Here is a 25,476-nt window from a genome sequence, read left to right on the forward strand (position 1 = left end):
CACTGTGAAGAACAAGTTTTATTAATCAACTTTTCGTCAGGTTTTTCTCCATCATCCTGTTTATCATATCTTCACTTCGCTTCATTGGTGTGGAGCTGTGTCTGTCACTTCACCCTGTGATGCTTCGTCAGCCTTACGTGAGTGACAGTGCAATCAGAGGATTAGCTCTCCCTTGCCCTGCATGAAGAGATGAGCATCTTGTCAGTTTGCATCCATTAAAAAAAAAAGGTCAACACAACTTGTGTGGTATACGACGTCCAAACATGAGTCTTAATGCTTTAGATATATTATTATAATGCATTTATATAACAATATCTATATGGCAGCGCAACAAGAAGTACCGTAATTCTCCAAATATAAGACACACTTCCCCCCCCAAAATGTAAAGTATGGATGCGTCCCATAAATGGGAACTTATTTATTTAAAAATATATAGGTAGTTACCTTTTTGTTTTGTTATTTTCGATACTATTCGAAGATTGGTCCGTCAGCCACATAATTCAAGCTTTGAAGCACGGATTAACATTTTTTATATCGGCCGTACGTACAATAATTACCGTAAAGGAACGGTAGATGGCGTAAACAGTTAGCCGTTTACAGCTAACAACAGCTCGTGTTATCTTAGTTACACGGAAAGGTATTCCATTAGACTCGTTTATTTACTGCGGTCTTGTAGCATAGACACATAATAATAAACTTAGTGAAACACAGATGGTCCGCAACTTCGGGTATTTAAGGTAATGTTACCTCGAGCCGAATCACGAAGGATTCTTTTTTTTTTATTTTTTTAGCACATTCAACGTTACCTTGGCGAGGCGTTCAGTGACCACTTACAATGTGGGAAATATACCACAATAATGTGAATTAAATATACCACAAGAAAATAGGAAATTTAGGAAGATGATTATCCTGTTTTGCTATAGTTTTTACATTGTTACCAAATGTTGGTGTATCTTAATCTTAATTTTCAAAAATAAATATTCTAGGAGTAGATTGAAGTGGTTGCTACACAGTAAACATTTAAAGTCCAGTTCAATTAGCATGAACTGCAATGTACAAGTAGATACATGCTTCTGCAGTAAAATAAAAATTTGCCCTACAAAATTATTTTGTGGAAACATACTACAAATATTTTTTTTATTAACTGTTCTGTTTTGTATAAAAATACTATACATATGACAATAAAACTCTTGAATCTTGTACTTACTGTACTGTTGTTTTTGCAGTGGAGATAAAAGGCTCGCCATACATTGTGTAAATTGTGATATTTCCAGCCTCAGCCTCAAATTGGTTTTCCATGGAAACATTCAACTCCTGATATAAACTTCGCATCCATATCAAAATTAAATCAAATCTTGATGATTTGGTGATAAGGATTCACGAGATACATTATCAAACATGCATTATGAGGAAAGGATTTCGAAGATGCATGCAAACAAGGCAATTAGCCGAGAAAAAATATCAGAGATTTGCTTTCCTGTAATTGCTTATTAGCGTTGCAAGGCATGCCAACTGGCTGTCTTTATTAACCATGTCAAGGCAGCAAGGTAACATTATTAAATAAAGATCCAGCGATCAATATCATTCATTGTTACACCAGAAGAAAAGAATGGCTGCTGAAGAAATCCTGCTAATGTTTCACAGATTTTGCCTATCGGAGTCTGAGCTGTCATGCAGCCCCCTCAGGTGTTCAAGGTTATCGGTGGTCCGTCAGGAAACATTTTCCACCAATATTGCAGGCAGATTTGTGTGAATGTTTTTGTTTTGTTATCTGCGTCCTGACATCTTGACTATGCTGCATTAAACATCTGTCAAATCGCCTCCTCCTGAGATAGCACAACTCTTTCGCACATGTGCGTGTTGTAAGGCCTCAGGAAGTAAACTGACTGTCTTTTTTACACATTTTAACACCTGCTCGAAATTGGAAAAACATTGAAATTCTATAAACAAGCCACCCTGGTGTTCCACACTTCACAGTGGTGCATGTATCTGACATAATATGTTTATGGAGAGCCCAGCTCAGCACCAGTCACGCCCAAATGATGATTTGACTGACCACCCCATAAAACATCTTTCATATAAACATCACATCAGTGATCTCAGGATGAAGGGCCACAAATTCTTCCAATGCTCCAAGCAACAAAGTGGCACACACAACTTGTGTTTAAAGATGACGCTTTAGTACCAACGTCTGACTTCATTAACATGATAATGCCATTCTTTTGAACAATACCAACCTGCTTGCGTGGAAGAAAAGTATTGCACATTCTTTGTGAGAACCCAAAGGCTAAAATAGAGAATAATAATACAGTGAGATTTGGCACTTCAAGTGCTTACACCAAATGACTTTCCCGTCAGTGAACACTTTTAAAGACGTTTATTTACCCACGTAGGTTTTCTTTTTTTTCCCCCACTTTACTTCCTGGGGGAGATTAACTAAAGGTTCAACTGTAGGACGCTCACTAAAGCTGGAGGAACACTTGAACAGCTGCTTGACATGCTGCCAAAAACAAATAGGAGGGTGCACTGCCTCTCCTTTACTTTGTACCACAATGTACCTTTGTGCATTTTCTTAATAACGCATTTAACTAAGGTTTATACTCTTATGTTTGAGAGGTTTCTCCAGTTTTGTGGCAATAAAGTGTAAATCTATGATGAGGTCCTATGATCCACACTGGCTGCTTTCCCTTGTAAAGAATTATAAGATCAAACTTACAAACAAATCCCATGGGACATGTTTTTAGCTGCTGTTAATCATTTCATGTAAAACCTCTGCTTGCCACAACATTTTCTCTTATCTATGTACAAAGACCTAATCGTTGATTAGCAATGATCGATGCACACTAAAAAACGATGAATCCATTTCAGGTGTTTCACACATTGTGAGGCTGACACGCTTTATTCCAAGCAAAGGAGGATCTTGCATTGACATATATAGCAAGCACCTCAAAAGGTTAGATGACTTTCTGGTGGAAATTGGCATAACTAATCTGTGGATAATTTCAGATGATAGAGAATAATGGAAGGTGTACATGTAAATGAGCATGTATCGATTTGATTCTTCACCTTAGCGAGTAGAAACAAGTTTAGAGTTGTCAGAGATCACTTGAATTTAATAGGGTTGTTTTTGAGGCCTCTGTATGGGAGACCAGTTGAACAAAATCTCACAAAGCCTGACCATATATTTCCTTAATTTTCTTATTTTGAATAAGAAAATGAGTCAGATTTAGCTTTATAATTGGAATTGAGGTACTTTAAAGGAATCAATTTACACCATTCATAATGACAAGAGAACACACATTTGGTATAATAAAAATAATATTTGTCAAGTCTGTATTAGAGATACACAAACATGTTTTTTCAGGACTGTCTCCGACAACAATTATTCATGGCCAAAGTGGCTGATAATGGATTATTTGGAGGAATAAATCATCTCGATTGAAGAGAAAATCCAGAAGCACAAAAAGACAGGTAAGAATTGGAACACTTAGGGGCGTGAGGGGCAAGGAGGCACACAGACTGATGTAAGGTGGGGCTGAGTGTACGTTAGGTAAGACTGGCAGAAGTGTGGATAGGCATGTGGGACAGATCTTCTTACCAAAGCAGCTGGCGATGGAGTGATCGGGGAGTAGCTGGGTCGAGACACGAGCAGAACAAAATGGTCAACAGACAGGCGAGTGGTCGGGTACAGGCAGGGTTGAGGTATGAGCAGGCTAGATAGGTAGGCAGGGAGGCGAGTGGTCAGGGACAGGCAGGGTTGACGCAAGGGTAGGCGGTGATTATATCTTTCTTAGCCGCATCTTTTTTGGTCAAAGTTAATAACTACAGTACTCAGTGGGCTTAGTATTAAGAGGAGTGCTGGCCATACGTAAAAAAAAAAAAAAAAAATAATAATAATAATAATTTAGTTTCTGATAATTCTCATTGCTGGAAAATAGGATAAGTATATTACATGATGTAAATTGTCATCCTTAGCAAGGAGAGAGTTAACTTTAAATTCCTTTAAGAATGTGTTGATTAAAAAAACTATTTAGATTAAAAACAACATTTTTTGTAATTAATTTGCCCTTTTATATAACTCCAAATTTTGTAGGGTGAATAACATTTTCCAAGATTTATTACTTCTTACTGACATGAATGTGCATGTATAGGCACAGCTGTTACACTGCTGTGTTACTTTGTGGCAACTGTTGAGATCTGGTCTTGGTCAATTTTGGGGATGAGCAAAAGCTGTCTCAGACAATATCAATCATGGCCAATCAAATTAGTTTCTCTCTGTTCATTTAAATGCTAGTCATAATATTTGTAATATAAACCGTAACAACAAATGAACAATTTACAGCAATTCATTCTTCACATAATTATAAATGAAATATGTTACATGAAATGAGCTTTCTATCCTCATTAGACATGATATGACAAGGTCTAAGTTGAGATTGACTTTCTACCATCAAATCATCACTCCACCAGAACCATCTTCGATGACACCAAATTAGCAAAGACGCACAGAGAGCTTTGTGGCCGGTGAGAAAATGTCCATAAAAATGCCTCAGATTTAATACATTTTGGTAATGTATAATGGAGACATTGAGTGTTTACTGAATCTTCGTTCAAGAGCGCTGGACAGGTGGGTACATAATGTGACCATGCAAGGCTTTGCTTTGTACCCTCAGGTGTGACTGCAACCCACTGATTTCTTTAATCACTTTGAGGTAATTATTCAGGAATACACCGAATAAGCCTCTATGGGGGAAGAAGGGGGGTGGTGGCAGGGCGGGACGCTTTCTGTCATCAGACCACAGCTCCTCCGTGATATATGCTCTGCGGGAACACTCTGCAAGTGAAAGCTTTCACTAGACAGATTATAATGGGCACCAAGTAATGGATTTTAATGCAATAGAGCAGAGGGCTTGCATATATTACCACAGCCTTTTATATTTTACCCTTCTGCTCGTCTTCAAACCTTACTCTTTTATGCCCGCAGAAGCGTTTCAGAGGAGATAGCGTACCCTCCAACTGGGATTTGGAGGTGATGTCAGGCTCCAATTACATTAATAAAATTGATCTGAATGATCTTGAAACGCAGAAATAGACTAGTCAAAATTTAATGGAGGGGAGAGGAATGTCAGGAGTAGAACTCAACAACAAGGTAATTACTTATAAGACAAGTCACATTTTTTTCATAACAAGATACACTTAACATGTAGACCTGGAGGCTTTCAAGCACATAAGACACAGACAATTAACTCTGAAGTTGAACAGTAGCGTGAACACATGAAGACGCATGTCTACATTAATTCCTTTACTGAAAACACACGAGCCACATTTTAGTTCCATGTTCTAAAGTTCCTATCAGATATGTTCAGTGCTCTGGATCTTGCCCCTCACTGGTGTAATGCTTTTAGAGAGTGAATTTACGTTCAGTTCTATTTCCTACGGGCAAACATGGCCATACACTCTCCTAACAATCTACTAATTACAATAATAATGCATGAATGCTGGATTGTGAAATAGCATTTCAAATGAAGCAACGGTCTCTCCTCAGTAAAGCAAGGTGATTCTGAAATGAGACTTCTCTACTCAAACTGTCACAACAGGCGTGCAGCATCACTTCCTCTGACACATCTGAAATTGGTTTCAAACGACTTGTGTGTACACCGAGATCCGGGCGGGCATTTTGTGGCACCGTGAGGAAGGCTTAAATCATAAAGGACAGACACAGAGTTGACGAGTGGTAAAGCAAAAACAACAAACTTTGTCACTATGATTTAATTGGGACGGTGATTTGTAGGTTCAAATGCAGCTGCATGACTTACCTCAGAAATGTGGTGAACATTCAAGATTTACACTAACTGATCATAATGTCAAGGAGGGATTGCTTTATTTACAAATGTTATAAAAAACGAGACACGTCTGTTCAAATGTCAGGTTTTTCTGAGGTAAAAAAAAAAAAAGAGGACAAAGATAATTCATTTTAACCTATGCATAACTAATACTTGACTGTCAATATCACAATCTTTTGGTGTCTATTGTTTGTACAGAGAAGACATTTTTTATTGGACCATAACCAATTTCCACACGTTTGAAAACATATACAGTGGTACCTCGGTACTCGACCGCCTCTATACTCGACCAAATCGGTGCTCGACCAAAAAATTCAAGTAGATAATGCATCGGACCTCAAACAGATTTTCGGTGCTCGACTAGCCGAGCCGAGCCGAGCCGAGCCGAGCCGACCCGAACGCGCTCCTCGGCCCTTCTCGGCCAGCGGGTAAGCGCCAGTTCAACTCAGACCGCCAGCGGAGTAAGACGTTTGTTCGAGTATTTCTTCCCGGATTTAAACTTTTTCGCGTTGCTCTAGCCCTTAATAATGGGTCCAAAGAAAGACAGTGATAAGGGGAAGGCAAAGAGGAAAACAATGAGGACCACTATTGAACCGAAGAAGGAAATCATAGCAAAATATGAACGCGGTGTACCTCGCGTCGCAGTTAGCTAGCGTCATCATGGAAGGAGTAACTCCCTCCCGTCCTCTCCACATCCATTCCTGAATGCCATCAACCACTCTCCAAAACGTAAGTAAATTATACAAAATGGTTTATAATGCTTTATTTATCTTTATCTTTATCATGTACTGCTTGTGCACATTTACTTATGCACACATACTTTCCATTATTTCTTATGGGAAAATTGCTTTCGGTGTTCGAACAAATCGGTGCTCGACCACCACCTCAGAACGGATTATGGTCGATTACCGAGGTACCACTGTACTGTATTTTCCGCATTATAAGGCGCACCGGATTATAAGGGGCACCCTCAATTATTTACCTATTTTAAAAAATTTTCCATATATAAGGCGCACCGGATTATAAGGCGCACCCTCAATGACATATTTTAAAACTTTTTCAAGCACAATATAGTAATACTCAAAGTAATAACAATAATAACTCAAATAATAACTCTAAACTCTCAATAGCATAATAACTCAGTCACTATGACCAACCTTGTTCAACTGTAAACACACAAAAGAAAGAGTTCATTCCCCATCTACGAATCCCAATCTCAATATTGATCCATTGATAAGGCGCACCTGATTATAAGGTGGATCATCAGCTTTCAAAACAAAATAAGGCTTTTAGGTGCGCCTTATAGTGCAGAAAATACGGTAGTCTAATTTATTATTACTTTTTGCTTCCCATTTGAGAACAACAATTGAGCTTACCTCGCAAGCATTTCTGCAATACATAGTTTCAGTTCGACGAGAGTCTTTTTGGGGAAACAAATGTGCCCTGGGTACATAGGAAATTGATTGGTCAGAGTAACATTTTGTCCTTTATCACTTGTTGACAGGAAAGTCAACGACTGAGGGAATTGACCCAGTTCAAAGTGATAAAAGAGAACAAGGCTGATTGACAAGGCTTGTTTCCTGCTTCTATAGAAGAGAACTTAATTTATAATTGTGTCATTTTATGATATTTGGTTCCATTTAGGCAGTGGCGAGTGACAAGGGTCAGCAATCCAGAATGCTGAAAGAGCCAAATCAAACCAAAAATAAATAAATATAAATGAATTTCTCTAAAAAAAAAAAATTATAAATATAAGCACCATCATAGAGCAGTCACACGGTGTGTCATTCTCTCGATTAAAGATTTAATGCCTTGCAGGAAAAATCTGCATTTAATCATGAAGGCTCATTATTGAAGGCTGTTTAAGTCATCTTGATAGATGATAGCTAACATAGCTAACATAGACACTTATGGCATGTGTCACTTTCATTTTAAGGCTTATATATATATATATATATATATATATATATATATATATATATATATATATATATGATTAAATGCAGATTTTTCCTGCAAGGCATTAAATCTTTAATCGAGAGAATGACACACCGTGTGACTGCTCTATGATGGTGCTTTACGTTTAACTTCCATTACAACATTAATGAAGTTTTTGTTGCGTTGATAAAATTATAGAAATACAACAGAGATATCAAATTTTTGTTATTTTTACTTGAGAATTTGAAAAAAAAAACAACAAAATGGAATGCCATTCTCATACCTAAGCAAGAAAACACAATAATATCTGTATGTCACTCCAAATATGTACTGAAAAAAAATTGAAACCCCATTTATAAAATGTACCCCATTATAAAATGTACCTATGACAATAGGTAGGGCGATAAAAACAAATGATTAAGTCCAAGAATATTTGAATCCTCTGTTCACCTCGACTACGGCACATTAAATACCCATTTTTGTTGTTGTTGTTTTTTTTGATGGCACCAAGCCTATGGCAGGTGGATGAACTCATACAACGCTAATCCACGTTTGTTTTTTTACGCCACACAAGTTTAGAACACTTCTTATTAAATTGCTTTTTATGCCTAAAAACAGCCTTTAGAATGCTAAACATCAAGAGCGGTGTTCTAGAGGCCGTCTCGGAAGACGCTTTTTTTTTTAAATTGCTATTTTGAAAAGCCTGGAAAAAGCGGCATTCTAAAGGGCGTCTGGCATTTTTCAAAATGAACAACGATTGCTGCTGGGCTTCTAAAGTTGAGTGCCACATGCTCTACCGGATGAAGCTAGGCATAAAAAGCGGCGTTGCCAACATCGTGTGGTACAACAAAAAACAAAGACAATTTCGCGTTGTATGATACCATCCAATCGCCATATACCCTGAGCTGAAAGAAACATGCTTTGCAGGCTGTGGTGCAAATCTTCCTTAACATAAATGTTAAAATTTAATATTCATTCCACACATTTTTTCAGATTGGAAAGTGTTCAGAAATGGAAAAAAAACAAACCCAGCCAGTTTGCTTAATGCAGTCCTTCTCAAATAGAGGGGCGCGAGGCGGGTCACGACAGGGAAAATGCTTTGTTTTTGCCATGTGAATTGAAATTGCAATAAAATAGGGACTGACATATATGTTTATTTTAGGCACTTTGATGCACTTGGTATTTTTTTCTTTCAGTTGTAGACTAACTTAAACCCTGTTTAAAAAAAAAAAAAAAAAAAAACACTTGCCGAAGTGACTTATACTGTACTGCCTTTGCTCTTTTGTTAATGTTGAAATTAATAAAATGTTAGGCGTACTTATCGATTTTTGCTAGATAATAATCATATTTACAATTGGTGTGGCGAGTGGGGGGTTTTCTCGTTTTCTCTGAAAAGCGTTGACATGTTTTCTCTTTACAGGGGGAGGGGGCTTTGCAAAATATAATTAAGAAGCACTGGCTTAATGTAACAGCAAAGTCATGAATCACATTTTCATTGTGGAAAAGCGCACGTGTACCCTGACATGTTGCAAAAGATTTTGTCTTGTGCTTTAAGCATGTACTTGGAAGAGCACCTTTTTGTCATGACTAAAGAACCTTGAAAGAGGATACCGTGCACTGCTGAGGTGGCAAAGGCCACAAAGGGTGCTGCTGGATACACAGGAATGGGTATAGGGCATGTGTAGAAAGAAATGCACAACTGGCAAAAGCCCATGACGTTGATGAATGCTGTCCTCTAAGTGTTCGCTAAAATTATCAGATGAGACGCGGTGTGTGTTCCAATTCACAAGGTTGATATAACGACAGCGAAGGAGGACATGTGTGAGGATATACACAGGTCACAAAAGAAGTCATTTGTCTTTCTTTGAAAAACTACCCAAATAGATGAAGTGACCCCCCCCCATCGAAACATTTTGCACATATTGAAATCATAAAACCTAAGAGCGTAGCATAATCTTGCATTGTGGCAAGCAAAGCTATTTCATCTAACTGCTTTTTCACATCATCGGGCAGTTGGTTCAGTATCAGAACATGAGCTTTGTCACTACTCAAAAATAGTCTTAATACCAAATTCATTTGTGATATTCATGATTATTTGAGCTCTAAAGGGTGGCTTTTTTAGGTAAAAACAAATATGAAGATGGAAAACTGACGTTTTTGTCATTAGATGTTTTAAAAACTTGGAAATAAATTCCAATGCATGGGCTACAGAGGTGCTGTCAATCATCTCAGAGTCCAATAATAATAATAATAATGATAAGAATAATAATAGGAAAACAAATTTCATCCATCCATCCATCTATCCGCTTGAACGTTTTACTCGAACCAAAACGTAAAAGAAACTCGGTACTTTACTGCCCTCGTCTGGTCGCTTTCCTCTTCTTGCTTCAGTATATCAATTGGAAAGTAAACCAAACAGGATTCCAATCAAAATTCGCTTAAAAAATCTGTCCATTCATTTCCTAAACGTCTTAATCTGTTATTACTAATTTTATATGAATATGTCCTTTCTTTCTTTTTTTTTACTCTAGTGTAAAGCGTCTTATCTCAAGCTTCAGCTAATGAGTGACAGAAAATGTATTCAATGTGACAAATCAGCCTCACAACTTGAAGAAATTATTATTTACTGGGTATTATCTCTCCACTGCAGCTTTACCTTGCAGGAAAATGTGTTTCTTGTGCTAGATTGAAAGAATTGAAGATTTATAGCATGTATAGCAGCATAAATGAGTGATTGTAATGTGTAGTGGCAAAGGTTCAAGTAAGAGGGATTTTTTCATTCATCAACATCAACACGCAGACAAAAGTTTTGAGTGTGGCGAGGGCCATCTACAGTAAGCATATTAAAATATTATTAACATGTTAGCTTCATTTAACAAAAGATCCCGCAAAACAATGTAATACATTATGTTGAGGACAACATGCTCGAAATGGCTGCCCCATCTTAAAAGAAAACACACAGACGTCACTATGAGTCATTCTGATGCATTGTCATTAAAACACAATGACTCATCAATTTTTGAGTCATTTGGCAGCTTTCCTAGGAAATGACCTAATATTAAAATGGCAATATGCCAGAAATATAGAACATATTTCCAATTGCTTCAGACACTTATAAGCAGGTGGATATTAAAGATAGCCCAGGTAAAGTTCACATCACTACTGGATGTTGCATAAAAAGTGGCCTTATGATGGTGAGACATTTGCACAGTGTAAGTGCTCCGGGCGGAGAAGGTGTTAAAAGTGGTGTAGAGTCCTCAATAGTATTTGTGGTCATTCTGGATATGTAATGCCTCAAAGTGCAAAGTCCCTGATTAAAGTATTTTCGCTTGGTGCAAATTGACATTAAATACCCCTGAAATATATTCCAAATCATGTTTTAAAAACAATAAATGGCTAATTTCGATTCCAACGGCTTTTGAAATAATACTATATTTTGGTAACGTCCATAGCTTTTTAAATGCTTTCTTACCATCAGATTCACAGGTGAATCTCACCAATCAGTTCACTCTGATTTCTTTGCTTCTTATTTCCTGTAGGTACAGCACAATTTATCATCCAACTTTCTTCATCACGTTTTTCTTCATGATCCTGTTTATCTTCGCTTTACGCTTCATTGGTGTGGAGCTGTGTATGTCATTTCACACTGTGATGCCTCGTGTCATCTTGGGTGAGTGACAGTGAAATCAGAGAGGATTAACTCTTTCTCGCCCTGCATGAAGAGAAGATAAGGATCTTGTCAGATAGTTTGCATGCATTAAAAAGGTCCAACATGAATTGTTTGGCACGTGAAGCCACTTTAAATGCACTCAGATGTAATACAGTTATCATGCACAAGTCACCATGTGGCTAAATTCCTTAGAATACAATACAATGTATTCATGAAAACCCAACAAAAAGAGTTAATTACTGAACAAAGTTAACTTAGAACCTAAACACCAAACCACAGAGTCAAAATTATTTCAAGTATAAGAACAAACTGTAAATAACTGTAGCAGTAAAGTTGAGTTTACATTATACAGTATGGCTAAGTTATCATTAATGACAATTATTATTCCCACAGTAGACTGATTTGGTTGCTACATACAGTAGTACAGTATGTATTTCTGGGCTAGTTCATTTGACATGAATTGCAATAAGGTAGATAAATCCTCCTTTAGTGGAGTAAGTAAACACTCCCAGCAATGGATTGCGGATATATACTATACTTAAAAGACCATTAACTGTATTGCACTTACTGTAGAGTCTCTGTTGCAATGGAGTCTAAGAGCCTCAGGATGTTGTTTAAATTGTGTTATCTCAAGCCTATGCCTCCAAAAGGTGATAAGGATTCACGAAATACAAGATCAAAGTTGTGTTTAAGTATCAAAGCAATGTTTAAGATGTATTCAAACTAGAAAACAAAAGTCACATTGATTTACTTTCTTTTTATTGCTTGTCAGTGATAATACAAGTCATGTTAACCGGCCGTCACCTTTGCGGATAAATGTTGTCCTCTAAGTGTCATCTAAAATTTTCAGATACGATCCAGTACATATTTACAGGGTTGATATAACAGCAGAGGAGGTCATACTCCAATCACAAAAGTCATTTGAATTTCCATGGTCTACCCACAGGGAAAAAGAGAATGCTCAGTTAAAATATTTTGCATGCTTTAGAATCATAAACTTTACAAGCATTTGGATAAAAATAATAAATGGCAGAGGATTTTAAAAACAATTGCCATTGTATTAATAAAAATAAAATATAAAGGCATAGATGTTACTGACAATCAATGTCCCATCTCAGAGCCCAAATGATTTTGTTTTTACATTTTTACATCCATCCATCTATCCATCCATCCATTCCTCCCTCCCTTGGAAAAAAATCTACCCGCGCATTTTCTAAACTTCTTAAACATTTGTAACTAATTTGGTATTATGCCATTCTCTGCTTCTTCTCGCTTTTTTTTTAATTGTGGTGGACAATTGAACTTCTTTTCTCAATGTTCATCAATGAGACAAAATACATCAACAGTGAAAAATCAGCCCTACTACTTGTGAAATTACTAAGAAATTACTATTTAGCATTATTTATGCTTATGATTTATTTTTCTGATGCAGCCTTTATACTGTATATATTATGTACAATTATATATGAGTGAGTTTTAAATGTTGTCCTGATCACACAATGCAGAAACACTTTATTTAATTGCATTTCTAATAATAATAACAATTATATGAGACATCATTCATTTTGTTTCATAGGGTCACCCAATGATAATCAATAACAGAATTGATATACAATATGATCAGCAATCAGCAACAAAAACTGAGTCATACACAACTCTAATTAAACATTATAGAGACATGTTGATCTAAATATGAATTTATTATATTCAAAACCTAAAAGTCATTAATGTACCTACATGCTTGCTTTATTATTTGAGCCCAAGGACCATGTGAATGAAAAACTTAATTTTCAAGCAAATATTCAATAACAAATATTTTTGAATGCAGTAGGAAGCCTGTCTGATCTTCACAAGGGACCAATTATTTTTCAAAAATGAGCCAGAGAGGAAATACTTTTAAGAAGGCTTCATGTGTTTTTATTAGAAAGATTTCTTTCCTTTCTTTGATCATAAACATGACCTTCTGACAACAACAAACAAATCGCACAGTATGTGATTAAAAGTGAGAAGCTAGAGATTAAAAACAAAAACAAAAAAAATTATATTCCTGCATTGAAAATGTTCATTTTCTTACCAGTACAGGATGTCTACTACAGCCAGTAGAAGGGTGACTGGATTAAGATATAGTAATGCAAACTTACTAAATCATTAACATAAACATTCCTGCCCCTAGGCTCATTTCCACAAGTGATTATGGACAGCGCCAACATTGGAGCATTTTTCTAGGTGATCATAAAATGCATAAAAAAAGGAAGATGCCATAGTCTGAACTGCACATGTGACTGCTCCCTTACACTGATTTCTATTGGTTGGCCCAGAATGTGAACCTCCATGATTAAATAAAGAAAGGTCAATCCAATTGTTGTCCAGAGGTAAATGTTCAGTATTCTTTTCTGAAGTACTTGTTGACTTTGCCAGTTGTCACATAAACTGCTAAACTGACAAGGAAAACCTCCTTCTGCTGCTCCATCTGCACAAAATTCATCAATACTTGACCTTCTGAGTCCTGATAGTGGACAAGAAAATGTTCTGCGGCAGCGAAAAGTAAAAATGGCATCTCCATGCGCTTCATTACAACTGGTGAGCTGACGCACCAAAAAGGTTTGTTGAACTCATCAAGAAGCGTGAGAGTCATGATACATCGATTCTGATGAAAAGAAGACATGATAAAAATGTGATTGAGGGCAAATTGTTTAAATTCATTATGTAAAAAAGAAAAAAAAATCCACCTATTAAAATGGATTCTTTTTTAACTTTGGTACTTTAATTTGTTGTAACTTGTGTCTGCAACAACCTAGTTCAATTATAGTTAACTGAAGATCACATATAACAGAGCTTAATATAATTTTTAAAAATGGGTATTTATCTCAATAAAAGTTTTCGCCAAAATGTAGTGAATTACAACACCATTTTCAACCAAGTTGGGACGCTGCGTCACATGAAAATAAAAACTGAGTAAAATGATTTACAAATGATCTTCAACCTACTGTGTATTCAACTGAATAGATGACAAGGGCAAGCTTAATGTTGAAAATGAAAAACTATTGCTTTGTGCAAATATTTTCAAGTTTTAAAATGGATGCAACTTGTTTGAAAAAAAGCTGGGACAGGAGCAACAAAAGACAAGGAAGGATGGATGCCCAAATAACACCTCTTTGGAACGTTCCACTAGCAAACAGGTTTATTGGAAAAAGGTGAATGTCATGATAGAGTATAAATGGAGCATCCCTAAAAGGCTCAGTGTTTCACAAGCAAGGATGGGGCAAGGATCACCATGTTGTTAGCAATAGTGTGAAAAAAATCTCCAACAGTATAGAATAATGTTACTCAATGTTTAATTGTGAGGAACTTAGGTCTCCCATCATCTACAGTCCATAATATCGTCAAAAGATGCAGATGCAAATGCAGAGTGAAAAACTGTGCCATGTTCCGAAGAGTCCACATTTTAATTTGGTTTTGGAACTTGTGGACCTTGTGTACGCTGGGCAAAAGAGGAGAAAGACCATCCAGATTGTCACCAGTACCTGCAGCCCAAACCTGTATCCTAGTGAGAATGTGTGACGCATTGTGAAGCAAAAAATGTGACAATGGAGAACCCAGACTGTAGTACAACTCAAATTTAGACATTAAATAACTTGTCTTTGTATTGTATCCAATTGAATATAGGGTGACAATTTTTTGCAAATACATATTTTTTCGTTTTTATTAACATTTTACACAATGTCCCATCTTAATTGGAATTGGGGTTGTAAATTGATGCTATTGATCGCTATATGTAAAACTACAGTAATTCTTGAGTTCTGAATGTTTGACTGTCTTGGAACTTTCTACAAATTAGTAAATGAATCCAAACCAGTGAACTAGTCCTCTAACAAAGTACTAAAAGCCATACCTTCAATTCGCCTTGCAGGGCCTCACACCTCCAAGGCAGAGTGACATTTCCTGACAAAGGTGTGTGCTGTGAAAAGCAGCTTCCCTTAACGGCAGTAAGCTGGATATGGCCATCGCAGATCTGATCTGAAGGCCATTATAATACGATATGTTCTTAACCAACACATTCATTATAACTGTTTTACATTAGTTTAGTTAGTCACATGATATTTGACAAATCAGTAGTTTAAAATGGATTATTTAACAACACTTACTGTTCTATATCAATAAAAAAAAAGATAATCAAAATGTAATTTAATCAAGAAACAAAATTATAACACCTAAAATTATATAATTACCTCTTCGACAGAATAGTTGCAAGAAACTTCCAGACATGATTTCACATTCAGTGTTGTGGAGAACTATGTGTAGCTGGTAACCATGAAGACCATAATCAGGATCGATATCATCAAATGGGGCTTTGACCACGGGCTCCATGTAGAGACTATTGAAAGATTTTTTTTTTTTTTTTAATTAAATAGAAAGAATATTAAACAGTGTTCTCATATATAGCCAGTAGAGGGGGCTACAGGCAAACATATGATGTGCTCGAGCTGCTGTAGAAAAGAACGAAAAAAAGGGAAACGAGCTCCGATGTCACCTACTGTCTTGAAATTAAAGGTCCTTTCGTTTTTAACTGATCTTTGATTTCATTTGATTGGTATGGATGGAGTTTGTTTATACCAATTTAAGGCTTCATCCAGTTACCCATATTTCAATCAATTTTATCTTTTGACTTTTTCTTTTAAACATTAAAATCTCAAATCCCCACACATTTGCTCAGTTGAGGCTAATACGGACAAATGAGATAAAAGGAACAATGTCAGAATGTTGACAAGATAACAACCACTGTGGAAGTGGAAGTGCCAGTGACGCATCCACAAGCAGAGCATCAAAGACAGATCACCTGGGGAATGAATGCTGTCAGTTGCATTTGCTGGTGACACACTTTACAATTTGAACACGTGAAAAAGAGGTGTAGCCTACCTCAGAGGGGATCCCTGGGTACTTCTCTCCAGCAGCCTATAGAAGTGGAGGGTGAACATAACAAAGGCAACACTGTGCTGGCCCTGTAAAAAAAAATAGGACTCAAATCAGTGTCATTGTCTTGAGTTTTCATACAATACTAGAAAAAAAGAAAACACCTAGCACTTGCATTATGTCACTTAAAACTAATGGTGACAGGGAATCGACATGGGAATCAAAAAACGATTTTTGTTGAGAACCGTTTCTCAGGATCGTTTGCTGTTTTTAACTAACGATTCTATTTTCGAGTCTAGACGTACGATATCATCATGCGTGTTGGGTAGTACAACTAACTTTACAGTAATAGAGCAGCATGGTGCCTAATATCATTATATCATAATATAAAAACAAGGCAGCTTGCAAAGTCGAGATGGACGCACACACACATACACACAAGCAATGGACACAAACACAAATGTGCGCATGCACACACAGCATAAAAACAGAACTGATGCTAATCTACCTGTCTATTCTCAATAGACGAATCAATAAGAGCTGGATCGTTAAACTGAATTGAAAATGAAATCGGAAATATCTGTGATAAAGTAACACAGCTTGCTAAAACCATTTTTTGCTGCTTTTTCTTATGTCCTATGTAAAAGGTAAGTTCATGGAATAATGGATGAAGAATGATGGCAACCCTACAGTACCCAACTTCGAAGTGTTAGAGGGAAGAGAAACGAAGAAAAATAACAGAAAGACGGAAAAGAGGGTGTGATATAGTTAACACCCAGAAATTCACTTCCTCATCCTACTGCGTTGAAAGCAATTTTCAATGTCTGGCTAGTATTTGATATGTCATACCACATGCAGGCGCTTATCTGGCTATGTGAAGTCAGAGGCAGTTTCTGTAATAGTTTTGCATTGCTGGGTTCTTTTCTGCTATGTCTAATTTTGCAGAAACTTTGTGTCAAAGAGGCTAACCAATCTTTTCTCTCAAAACATGTAGGCATTGTTGATGTCAAAACAAGAAGCTTGTATTTAAGAAGGACAGATTGGCTGATGTTACTTGTCACTGTCCCAAGGGTCGGTTTTCTACTAATCCACAGGAATCCTTCAAGGCTTGTTGCTGTCATTAGTTTTTGTTCTCTTCTATGCCAAAAATTCCCAACCACGTCCTGTAAAGGGTTATTGTGTCCTTTTTTTTCCTTTTCAGATGCTATCAAACCACATAAGTTGACATGGTTTTAAAGAAAATCAAATAGATACTTTTTTTCCACTATCGATGGTTAGGTTTAATTATGTATTTTTAGTGTGGAGTGTGCAATTATTTCTGTAAAGATAAAATAACATATACCGTCAATATATCAAAATTACCTTCCAAAGCCCCATCACCATGTCAGGCTTTAATAGCTTCAGTTCAACGAGCTGGTCCTGACCATAGTCCTGCATGCTTTTGGTCAAACTCTCCATATCCACGACATCCATAAGGGACCTCCAGCCAGGTCTATCAGAACAAGAAAAAGACAATTTTACAGTAAAGGAAAAATGCACTGGAGCGAACGCCGAGAAAGGACGTTGATTGTCGACTGTCTTACGCCTTGAGTCCCGGGCAGTTAAGGGCTACTCTCCTGACGCCGTGAAGCCGAATGGTGGAAATCTGATGGAGGTCGGGCCAGAGGTTTCCATTCCAGCACAGCACCACAGAGGTCTCAAAGAACTGAAGCCAGCAGAGATTATATGTGGCTTCGTTTTTTGATTTGTCAATGACTGTCAGCTCCCAGGTTATGTTTCTAGTAACGTGCATAATAAATAAGATCATTAGGCTACACTTAAAATGCCCGTATCTAAATTGGCACACGACACACTTCCGTGTAGTAAACTGCGGAAAAGTGCTATTAGTAGGTTATCAAAGGACAAATTAAAGCAGCAAGGCCTTATTCATTAAAAAAAAAAAAAAACCTGAAAAGGATTGCACAAGAAAGGTTTAGTATATGACAATATCGAAATAAATTATACTGCACATATTGTATATAATACACACACACAAAAAAAAGATTGCATCATGCCGGAAGCAGCACTTGTTAATTCAAACTGTGAGCCATTTTATCCACGCTAAACACAATGAAATACCAACTCAATGTTTTCCTTGAAATGTTAGTTTGAGCCACAACATGCAATATTTAAGAGATTTAGAAAAGCGTCAGATTTAAAAATAACCATGGCCTTCATTCTGAATTTATAATTAAGGGTCAAGACAACATGGGAAAAACTAGATTAACAAATAATACTCTGTACCTTACATAATGATTATATTTGTTTATGTTTAACTTATTTCACTGCAATCCCAATAAATATAGATATTTGACATGTATAGCCATGACACTGAATGAATTACCTTTTTAAATATTTGTTTTGACACAATTCTGGTTGATAATCATTGGAACTTTAGTATTTGTATTGACTAAAATGTATATTGACTATATCAACCATTTTTTTTGTAAGTCTTTCCTGTAATATTGCCATATTTATCAGTCACTGTGTTGAAATTGTGATTCTTTTATTCCTTTTTTTTCTGTTGCGTATGACCTAGTCCATATTTGTATGTTACGTAAAGTACAATGAAAAGGGTATACTGTAATTTAATTGACAGGCAGCCATTTGTTTGGCTATTCCATTTTACACTCACCAAACTTAATTTATTGGCTATTCTGTTTGCTTTATCGGCAGTCGAGGGACTTCAGTGAAATTACTAATGGAATAAAATAAAATAATGACATCAACGGCCCCTGCTCTGATGAATTTATTGATCTAATTCAGTCTAAACCGACGTTCAGGACTGTCTATTGTGATTTAGCTTGTGCCTCGCTGAGGGAGGAACAAAAGCAAAAACTGGAGCAGCCTGTGAGGACCGAGATGACCCTGGGGATTTGGCCCGCCATTGTCTGTGTGTGTGATGTCTTCTGAAATGCTTATTAGCAAGGTAAATCGCATGCTCCTGAGTGTCTCAGAGAGACAAACCCCTACGGGGAAGTGTCTGACTTGGTGGGGAAGGAAGAGAGACAAAGTATGTGTTCTAGATGAGAGGTCGGGAGGGGGTGTGGGTAAGTAATTTATTTCAACAATTCAGACAGGCTCCGCAAGGAAAACACTTATTTCTACTTCCCCTCTGTACCGCGGCGACCGGCAAAGAAGTCAGAATGGAGCACCTTACAACCTCTAATCAGAGGTTGTAAAAACTCAGCAGAGTGGTAAGAGGAGGTGGTGATGGAAGCCCCCTCCGATCATCAGTGCTGGAATAATTCTTGGCAGGCATTGCATTCAGACCAAGCAGCACAAGCTGCACAAAATATGGAAATAATTCCCCATCAATGTAATTAGATTAAAACTAATTTCTAACTCTCAAATGGAAGAACATTGAATGAAAATGAATAAACTCTAATTAATAGTTCAACAAAAGCTAACCTCAAATAGATGACCAAACATGACAGTTTTATCTAATCCAAACCATAAAAATAACCATTGTAAATTATACAGCAGAAAATATGCATCTTTTTTATTATTATTTCTATAATTTCTGTTGTAATAATTATTTTATGCAATTAAGCAGACCAAATGAGTAGAATTCTTCCTCAGACATGAAGAAATAATCCCTGAAAGTTTAAAGAAGGTTGATTTGTGTGCGCTGTGGCTGCAACTAAAGATTATTGTAATAAAAGAAACATTATGTTATTGATTAATCAATGGCTCAGATGAAAACAAAAACAATAGTTTTAATTTAGGGTTGCAAAAACAAATTTTCTATGATTTGGTAGCTGGTTTGGACATTAACGTTGGAATATTAGCAGCCGATCATTTCTGAAGTAAAAACAGATGAACGCAAATGTTTTATTTTGATTCAACAGAATCAATCTAGCATTGTTTTATACAAGGCTTAAAAAAACGTAAAATAGTTTGAATCAAGAGACTTCAATTCAGGTAATTTGGACAATTTATGTCTTTAAACAAATCAATTTCTACAATTAATTAATCACTGCAGATCTACAACAATAAATGTCATACAAGTTAATATTGTTCTTGTTTTGAAATTAATAAATAAATGAATTGAAAATACACAACCACAATGTAAAACCACTATACATTTTCAGGTTTTTTAATACTGTACTTAGCAACAATTATAAACTTGCACTATTTGGTGGAAAAGATTGGATGGAATTGAAGGAGCTATTCCTTCAATACTTCTTGAAAAAATGTGCACACATTTGCCAGAATTGAATCGCATTTCCTATAGGAAACGCTCATCTAAAATTATATGAGTACAATTTAAATGTGTCAACAGTGGAAGTCCACAAATGTGAACTGCAGTATGGCAAGGGATGATTTATTTTCATAAAGAGTGATTGGACACAATACACAGGATCAGAAGGTTTTTCTCACCGGAGCATTTGAACTGTGCGACTGGGCAACCCTGTGTGACGGCTGATGACTCTACTGTGTGATTTCCACTTCTTCCTATTCCACAAATCCAGAGCTTTCAAGAAACGTAGCTTCCAGTAACCCGATGGCTGATCCTGAGCCTCCAGTGTGGTCATCTCCAGCAAGTCTTCAACCATGCTCATTGGCTTCTTGTTCAGCAGCCTCTTGTACATATTTCTCCATAATGATCTGAATGGGTTGTAAAGGTAAAGGGATAGGTGAGTTAATTTAGTATTGTATTAGATGCGGTAAGTAAGATATTCTTGTTTATTCAATTTCAGTAAGTTTGAAATAGAAATACAATCCACAATCAGGAAGCCACAGACTTCAAGGTTATTAACATTTTTTTTTTTTTCATCATTTTGTGGGACAGTAAGTAAAAGGGATTCAACAGACCATCAGTGGCCTATTAGGTCAGTACAATGACACATGACCTAACAATTGTGGAAAAGCCTGACCAATGAGAGCTCTATAAATCATTGTTTAAATGTTATGATGGAATCTCAAATTAAAGGGACTCCAGTGCATGAAAGGTTTATTCATAAATGTAATCAGTTTCCTCAATTCATAATCCGAATGTGTCAAGTTAAAATATACAATGTAGATGGTGTGGCTCTCTGTATAAATACATACAAATGGTACTATATCTGAAATTGTCACTTAACTCGCAGTGACACTGATGTTGTATAATGGAAATAGCCTACATCAAAATTATTATCCAATGGAAGCTGCTGAATTGAATTCGAAATATCTCTGCTAAAGTTCCCATGACCGTGATTTTGTTCCCTTACTACAGGCTTTTACGATTGCATATGAACCCTGAAATCCTTTTCAAAGTGGATTGTAACATTGCTGCCTTTTAATGCTCACTGTGTGTGATATGTTGTAACACCTACTCATCATTGGCAAGTTGATAGAAGAGCTTACTGACGTGGCTGATGCAGAGCAATGTGCCAGCATCCAGGTAGGACAGAATCTTATTCTGGATCTCGAATGGCAGTCTACAAAAAGGTAACACAACATCAAGAACAGGAAGACATTGATTTTTTTTAAAACTGTTCTTCCTGCTGATCTTTTGCAAGTATGATAATACCCTTGAGTGTATTGAATGACGTGAACCCCATAAAATTCTGAAATCCACGAATACAATCAGTAATACATTTACTACAGGTTGACAAACAGTGAGTACATACTCTCTGGTAGGGTTTGAAATAAATGGTTATCATTGGCATTCAATTAAAGAAAATGATTCAAGAAATATGAGAACGTTACCTTTCCATTAAGTTTTGAAGAGATGATCGTGAGACTGTATTCACCCGTTGCGACTTTCGTATTTTTAAAGATAACATGTTCGATGTCGTCTCGTCTTGCTTTGAAGCATTGCTTTTATGATAGCAAGCGCGTCTTTAAAACATTCTTAATGAAATATGAGATGTCAGCGAAACCGGGATACCAAACAGTTTCCCCCAGGAGTCCTGTCACCGTAGCAACAGGTGTGAGCGTAATCAGCCTGAAGACACTTCCGGAAATGGTACTGACTTCCGCTTAAAACAAACAAAAAAAAAAAATTAAAAGTAAGAATGTGTCCCCTTCGAAATACAAACAAGAAGGCAATCAGTCACTAACCTATGCTAACGCTTTAATCAAACAACACGTAGGTGAAATATTTGCGTGAAAAATAATTTAACGTCATCGAGTGACAAATTATGCATTGAAAATTAATTAGTAGGTATATGTTGATCTATCTCTACGGACTAGGACGGCGTTTTAGATGAAAAAAAATCTCCTACCTCAATCCTGTGCATTCACATGCAACAAACAAACAAATGTTTTGTTTTGCCTATTATGTCTTGAACGCTTTTCAAGACAACAGATCATTTACGGTAGGTGTTAAACTGACGCGGGAAATTCCATGGATGGAGTATTAGGTTGTTGGTTTTCTTTTGTAGTAGTGAAAATGTGACTGTTAGTGAAACCTTTTGCACTTTTATTGTTAGGTATCTGGCACCCAAAGACATTGCTCAGCCAATGACAAGATCAGATAGGCTGGCTGAAAATCCAAAGCCACTTTCAATGGATGGCCTGAGCTGGGTGGCTGGCCTGGATTGCACCGTGGAAATGGATTTCCACAACCATCATTGTTTGCAGTCTGAGAGTCAGGCGACTAAGGCACTACATCAAAGTCAAAAGGTAAGCAAGAGCTGCATTAAGTATTATTGGATGTGCATTGCACAAATTAGCAAGAACATCCGGTAAGTGTGAATAGTTGTTTGTCCATGTGTACCCTGCGGTTGCTTTGCAAGGTTATAAACTGCATACTGCCCAAATAAAACTGAGATAGGTTCCAGCATGCTTGCGACCTTAGGATAAACAGATAAAAAGATAGGTGCATACTGCCCAAAGTGGCTCCGGTATGCCTTCGACCCGAGGATAAGCAGCTAAGAAGATGGATGGATGGATTACCAGTAACTACTGGGAAATGATGCTAAGATAAATTATATGCAAGAGTCATGACGATAATAGCAGCCATAAATTCAATTTGTGAAGGGATGTATCGAATGCACCAACATCAGCTATGGTAGCCACCAACATACCAGTGGCCTAAAGCAATATGTTTAATTGGTTTTAATAATCATCTTAAATGCGCTGTGCATGTGATGTCATTACCGAAGGCGAATGCTGAAAAAATGCAAGACAAATATTTTGATGCGCAATAATAGCGCAAAGGCTTTACTCATTTAGTTTGTCACCTTTACAGCGGCGCAAATTGAATTTTGAAGCCCCTGGGACAACATGGTCACACTGATGTCATAAGAAGCTTACACATTATGATGCAAGACACAAGACACAATAACTCCTCATGTCACTCAAGGGTTTGTTTCAAGCCAAAATGACAAGTTGGACTAATTCTCATGATGAACATATGCCTAATTTATAGAGATATTCATAGCTGACAGATGGATGGGAGGACAGATGGATATGGAGGGGGTGTGCCGGCATTAAAGTGAATGTGCCGTTTAGATGTAATGCTTGTTTATGTGTGATGTTTTGATTGCATCGGATTGCATTTAACACACACCAGACAATATGTCCTAAACAACCAGAGGGCATAATGACTCATCAAGCCACATCTGACCTCTAAGTGGAGTTGTTGCATGGAAAAAATGCGTAGATAGAAACACAAAACCAATCATGGTAGACTGAGTCATTTTCCTCACACTACAAAAAAAAGGCAGATGGCTCGCTTTAAGACGGCACATCATCGACCTCCCCGTTCCTGGAAGCCAGTAGGCACTGCTAGCTGTCAGGGAAAATAACCGTAACGTGGTCGTCAGTCTGGCCAATCAGCTTTCCTGAAGGACGTACGGCCTCTTTTAGGGCAACGGCTGCCCCTGGTATGTTAATGCCATATAGGCCACATCCCTTTTTGCTTGCATGTCCCCCGTACTTGACATTTGATGTTTTCCCATCGCTACGTGTCCTTCATGAAGGCCTGGGGTTAGTTGTGGCTCTCGGATACCTGATGTCACTCTTCCGCATGGTTTGGCAGTCCACTCTGACAGTGCAATGTTTGTCAAATCGGGTTGGGAAAGGGGAAAGGAGTACTGTGATTAAGCTGAAAATTCCCTTTTCTTTGCCGTACAAGCCATGTAAAGCTTTGCACCGCCACACCATGCAGCTTTATCAAGATTGTTCATGTTGCTCTAAACCTTTATCTGCTAAGTGTAGTTTTTCCTGTCCCTCAATCCATTTAAAAGCATTAAAGAAACCCCCTGCTTTGATTTAAACCCCGAATCACATCATGTTTTTGAAACGATACATTGAGATATTTTTTTCCTTCCTCACATGGATAAAAAACCCATTCATGCCAGAAAATGGCTCAGATGTAACTACATATTGGTCTTCATCTAGTATGTGCCATTCTATAAATATTCAAGCAATCCTTGCCTTAAAAAAGAGAGCCATTGCTATAATCTTGCTTGCAGCTTCATGCTTATCTGATCCCCTTTGATTTCTTGTGTCACACACACACGCACACACACGCACACACACACACCACGAGATGCTGCTGTAGATGTGCCAAATGGTCATGCACATGTTTGCAAATGGTCCAAATACCGAGTAAATGAAAATGAATGTTAAAAAACACAAAAGTAGTCATTATTCATACATGTCCCATGTGAGCTTGTGGGAAGCAATGCAGGGAAGTGCTGGATCATTAAAAGGCCTTGACTATAGTGTCCCTTGCACTAGCATAAAAATGTTTAAAAAAATTAATTAGACCACTTGTCTTAAAAAAAAAAAAAAAGGGAGGGGGAGGGGCATCCAGCGTCACACTGTGCTACTGAGGGTTTAGCATTTTCAAATGGAGTGAGACATTTCAAATTGAATTTTCCTAGTTCAATGGGAATGATTAAGGTAGATAACCTTTAAATTATAAAACATTTTTTTAGGGATGCAATGAAATAGAAATGATTTTGGAATTAAGTATCATGTATATGGATCTATTAACCTAAGGCAACTGCATGGTGTCAATGTGAAATTGCTTTATGGACTAATACATTTATTTAGTACTGTGCAAAAAAAAAAAAAAGGAATAAAAATTTTTTGTGATTAAACGGGTAAAAACAACCTTAATTTCCATCAAATTTA

The 25,476-nt window shown here is 37.0% G+C and overlaps 1 protein-coding gene across 5 annotated transcripts; it reads right to left on the reverse strand.

Annotated features, from left to right (window-relative positions):
- Nucleotides 1–25,168, reverse strand: fbxo15 (F-box protein 15). Of its 5 annotated transcripts, XR_015863717.1 has the most exons (10): nt 22,096–25,168; nt 21,720–21,824; nt 20,785–21,012; nt 17,946–18,140; nt 17,725–17,854; nt 16,369–16,451; nt 15,681–15,826; nt 15,344–15,468; nt 11,254–11,493; nt 1–177 (listed from the first exon to the last, which is right to left on the reverse strand). XR_015863717.1 is itself a non-coding variant. In XM_088402529.1 (9 exons), exons 2-9 carry the CDS (start codon nt 21,781–21,783, stop codon nt 13,832–13,834), a joined length of 1,203 nt encoding a protein of 400 aa, XP_088258655.1. In that variant the 5' UTR covers nt 21,784–21,824; nt 22,096–25,168; the 3' UTR covers nt 13,343–13,831. The 5 variants fall into 5 exon arrangements, 4 of the variants coding, with proteins under 4 accessions (XP_088258655.1, XP_088258654.1, XP_088258656.1 ...); XM_088402529.1 differs by lacking the exons at nt 1–177; nt 11,254–11,493 and adding an exon at nt 13,343–14,098 and having other exon boundaries at nt 21,755–21,824; XM_088402528.1 differs by lacking the exons at nt 1–177; nt 11,254–11,493 and adding an exon at nt 13,343–14,098.
- Between the last annotated feature and the right edge of the window lie 308 nt (nt 25,169–25,476).

This window comes from Hippichthys cyanospilos, chromosome 19, assembly GCF_059441005.1.
Source record: "Hippichthys cyanospilos isolate Australia breed blue-spotted pipefish chromosome 19, RoL_Hcya_1.0, whole genome shotgun sequence".
Classification (NCBI taxonomy): Eukaryota; Metazoa; Chordata; class Actinopteri; order Syngnathiformes; family Syngnathidae; genus Hippichthys; species Hippichthys cyanospilos.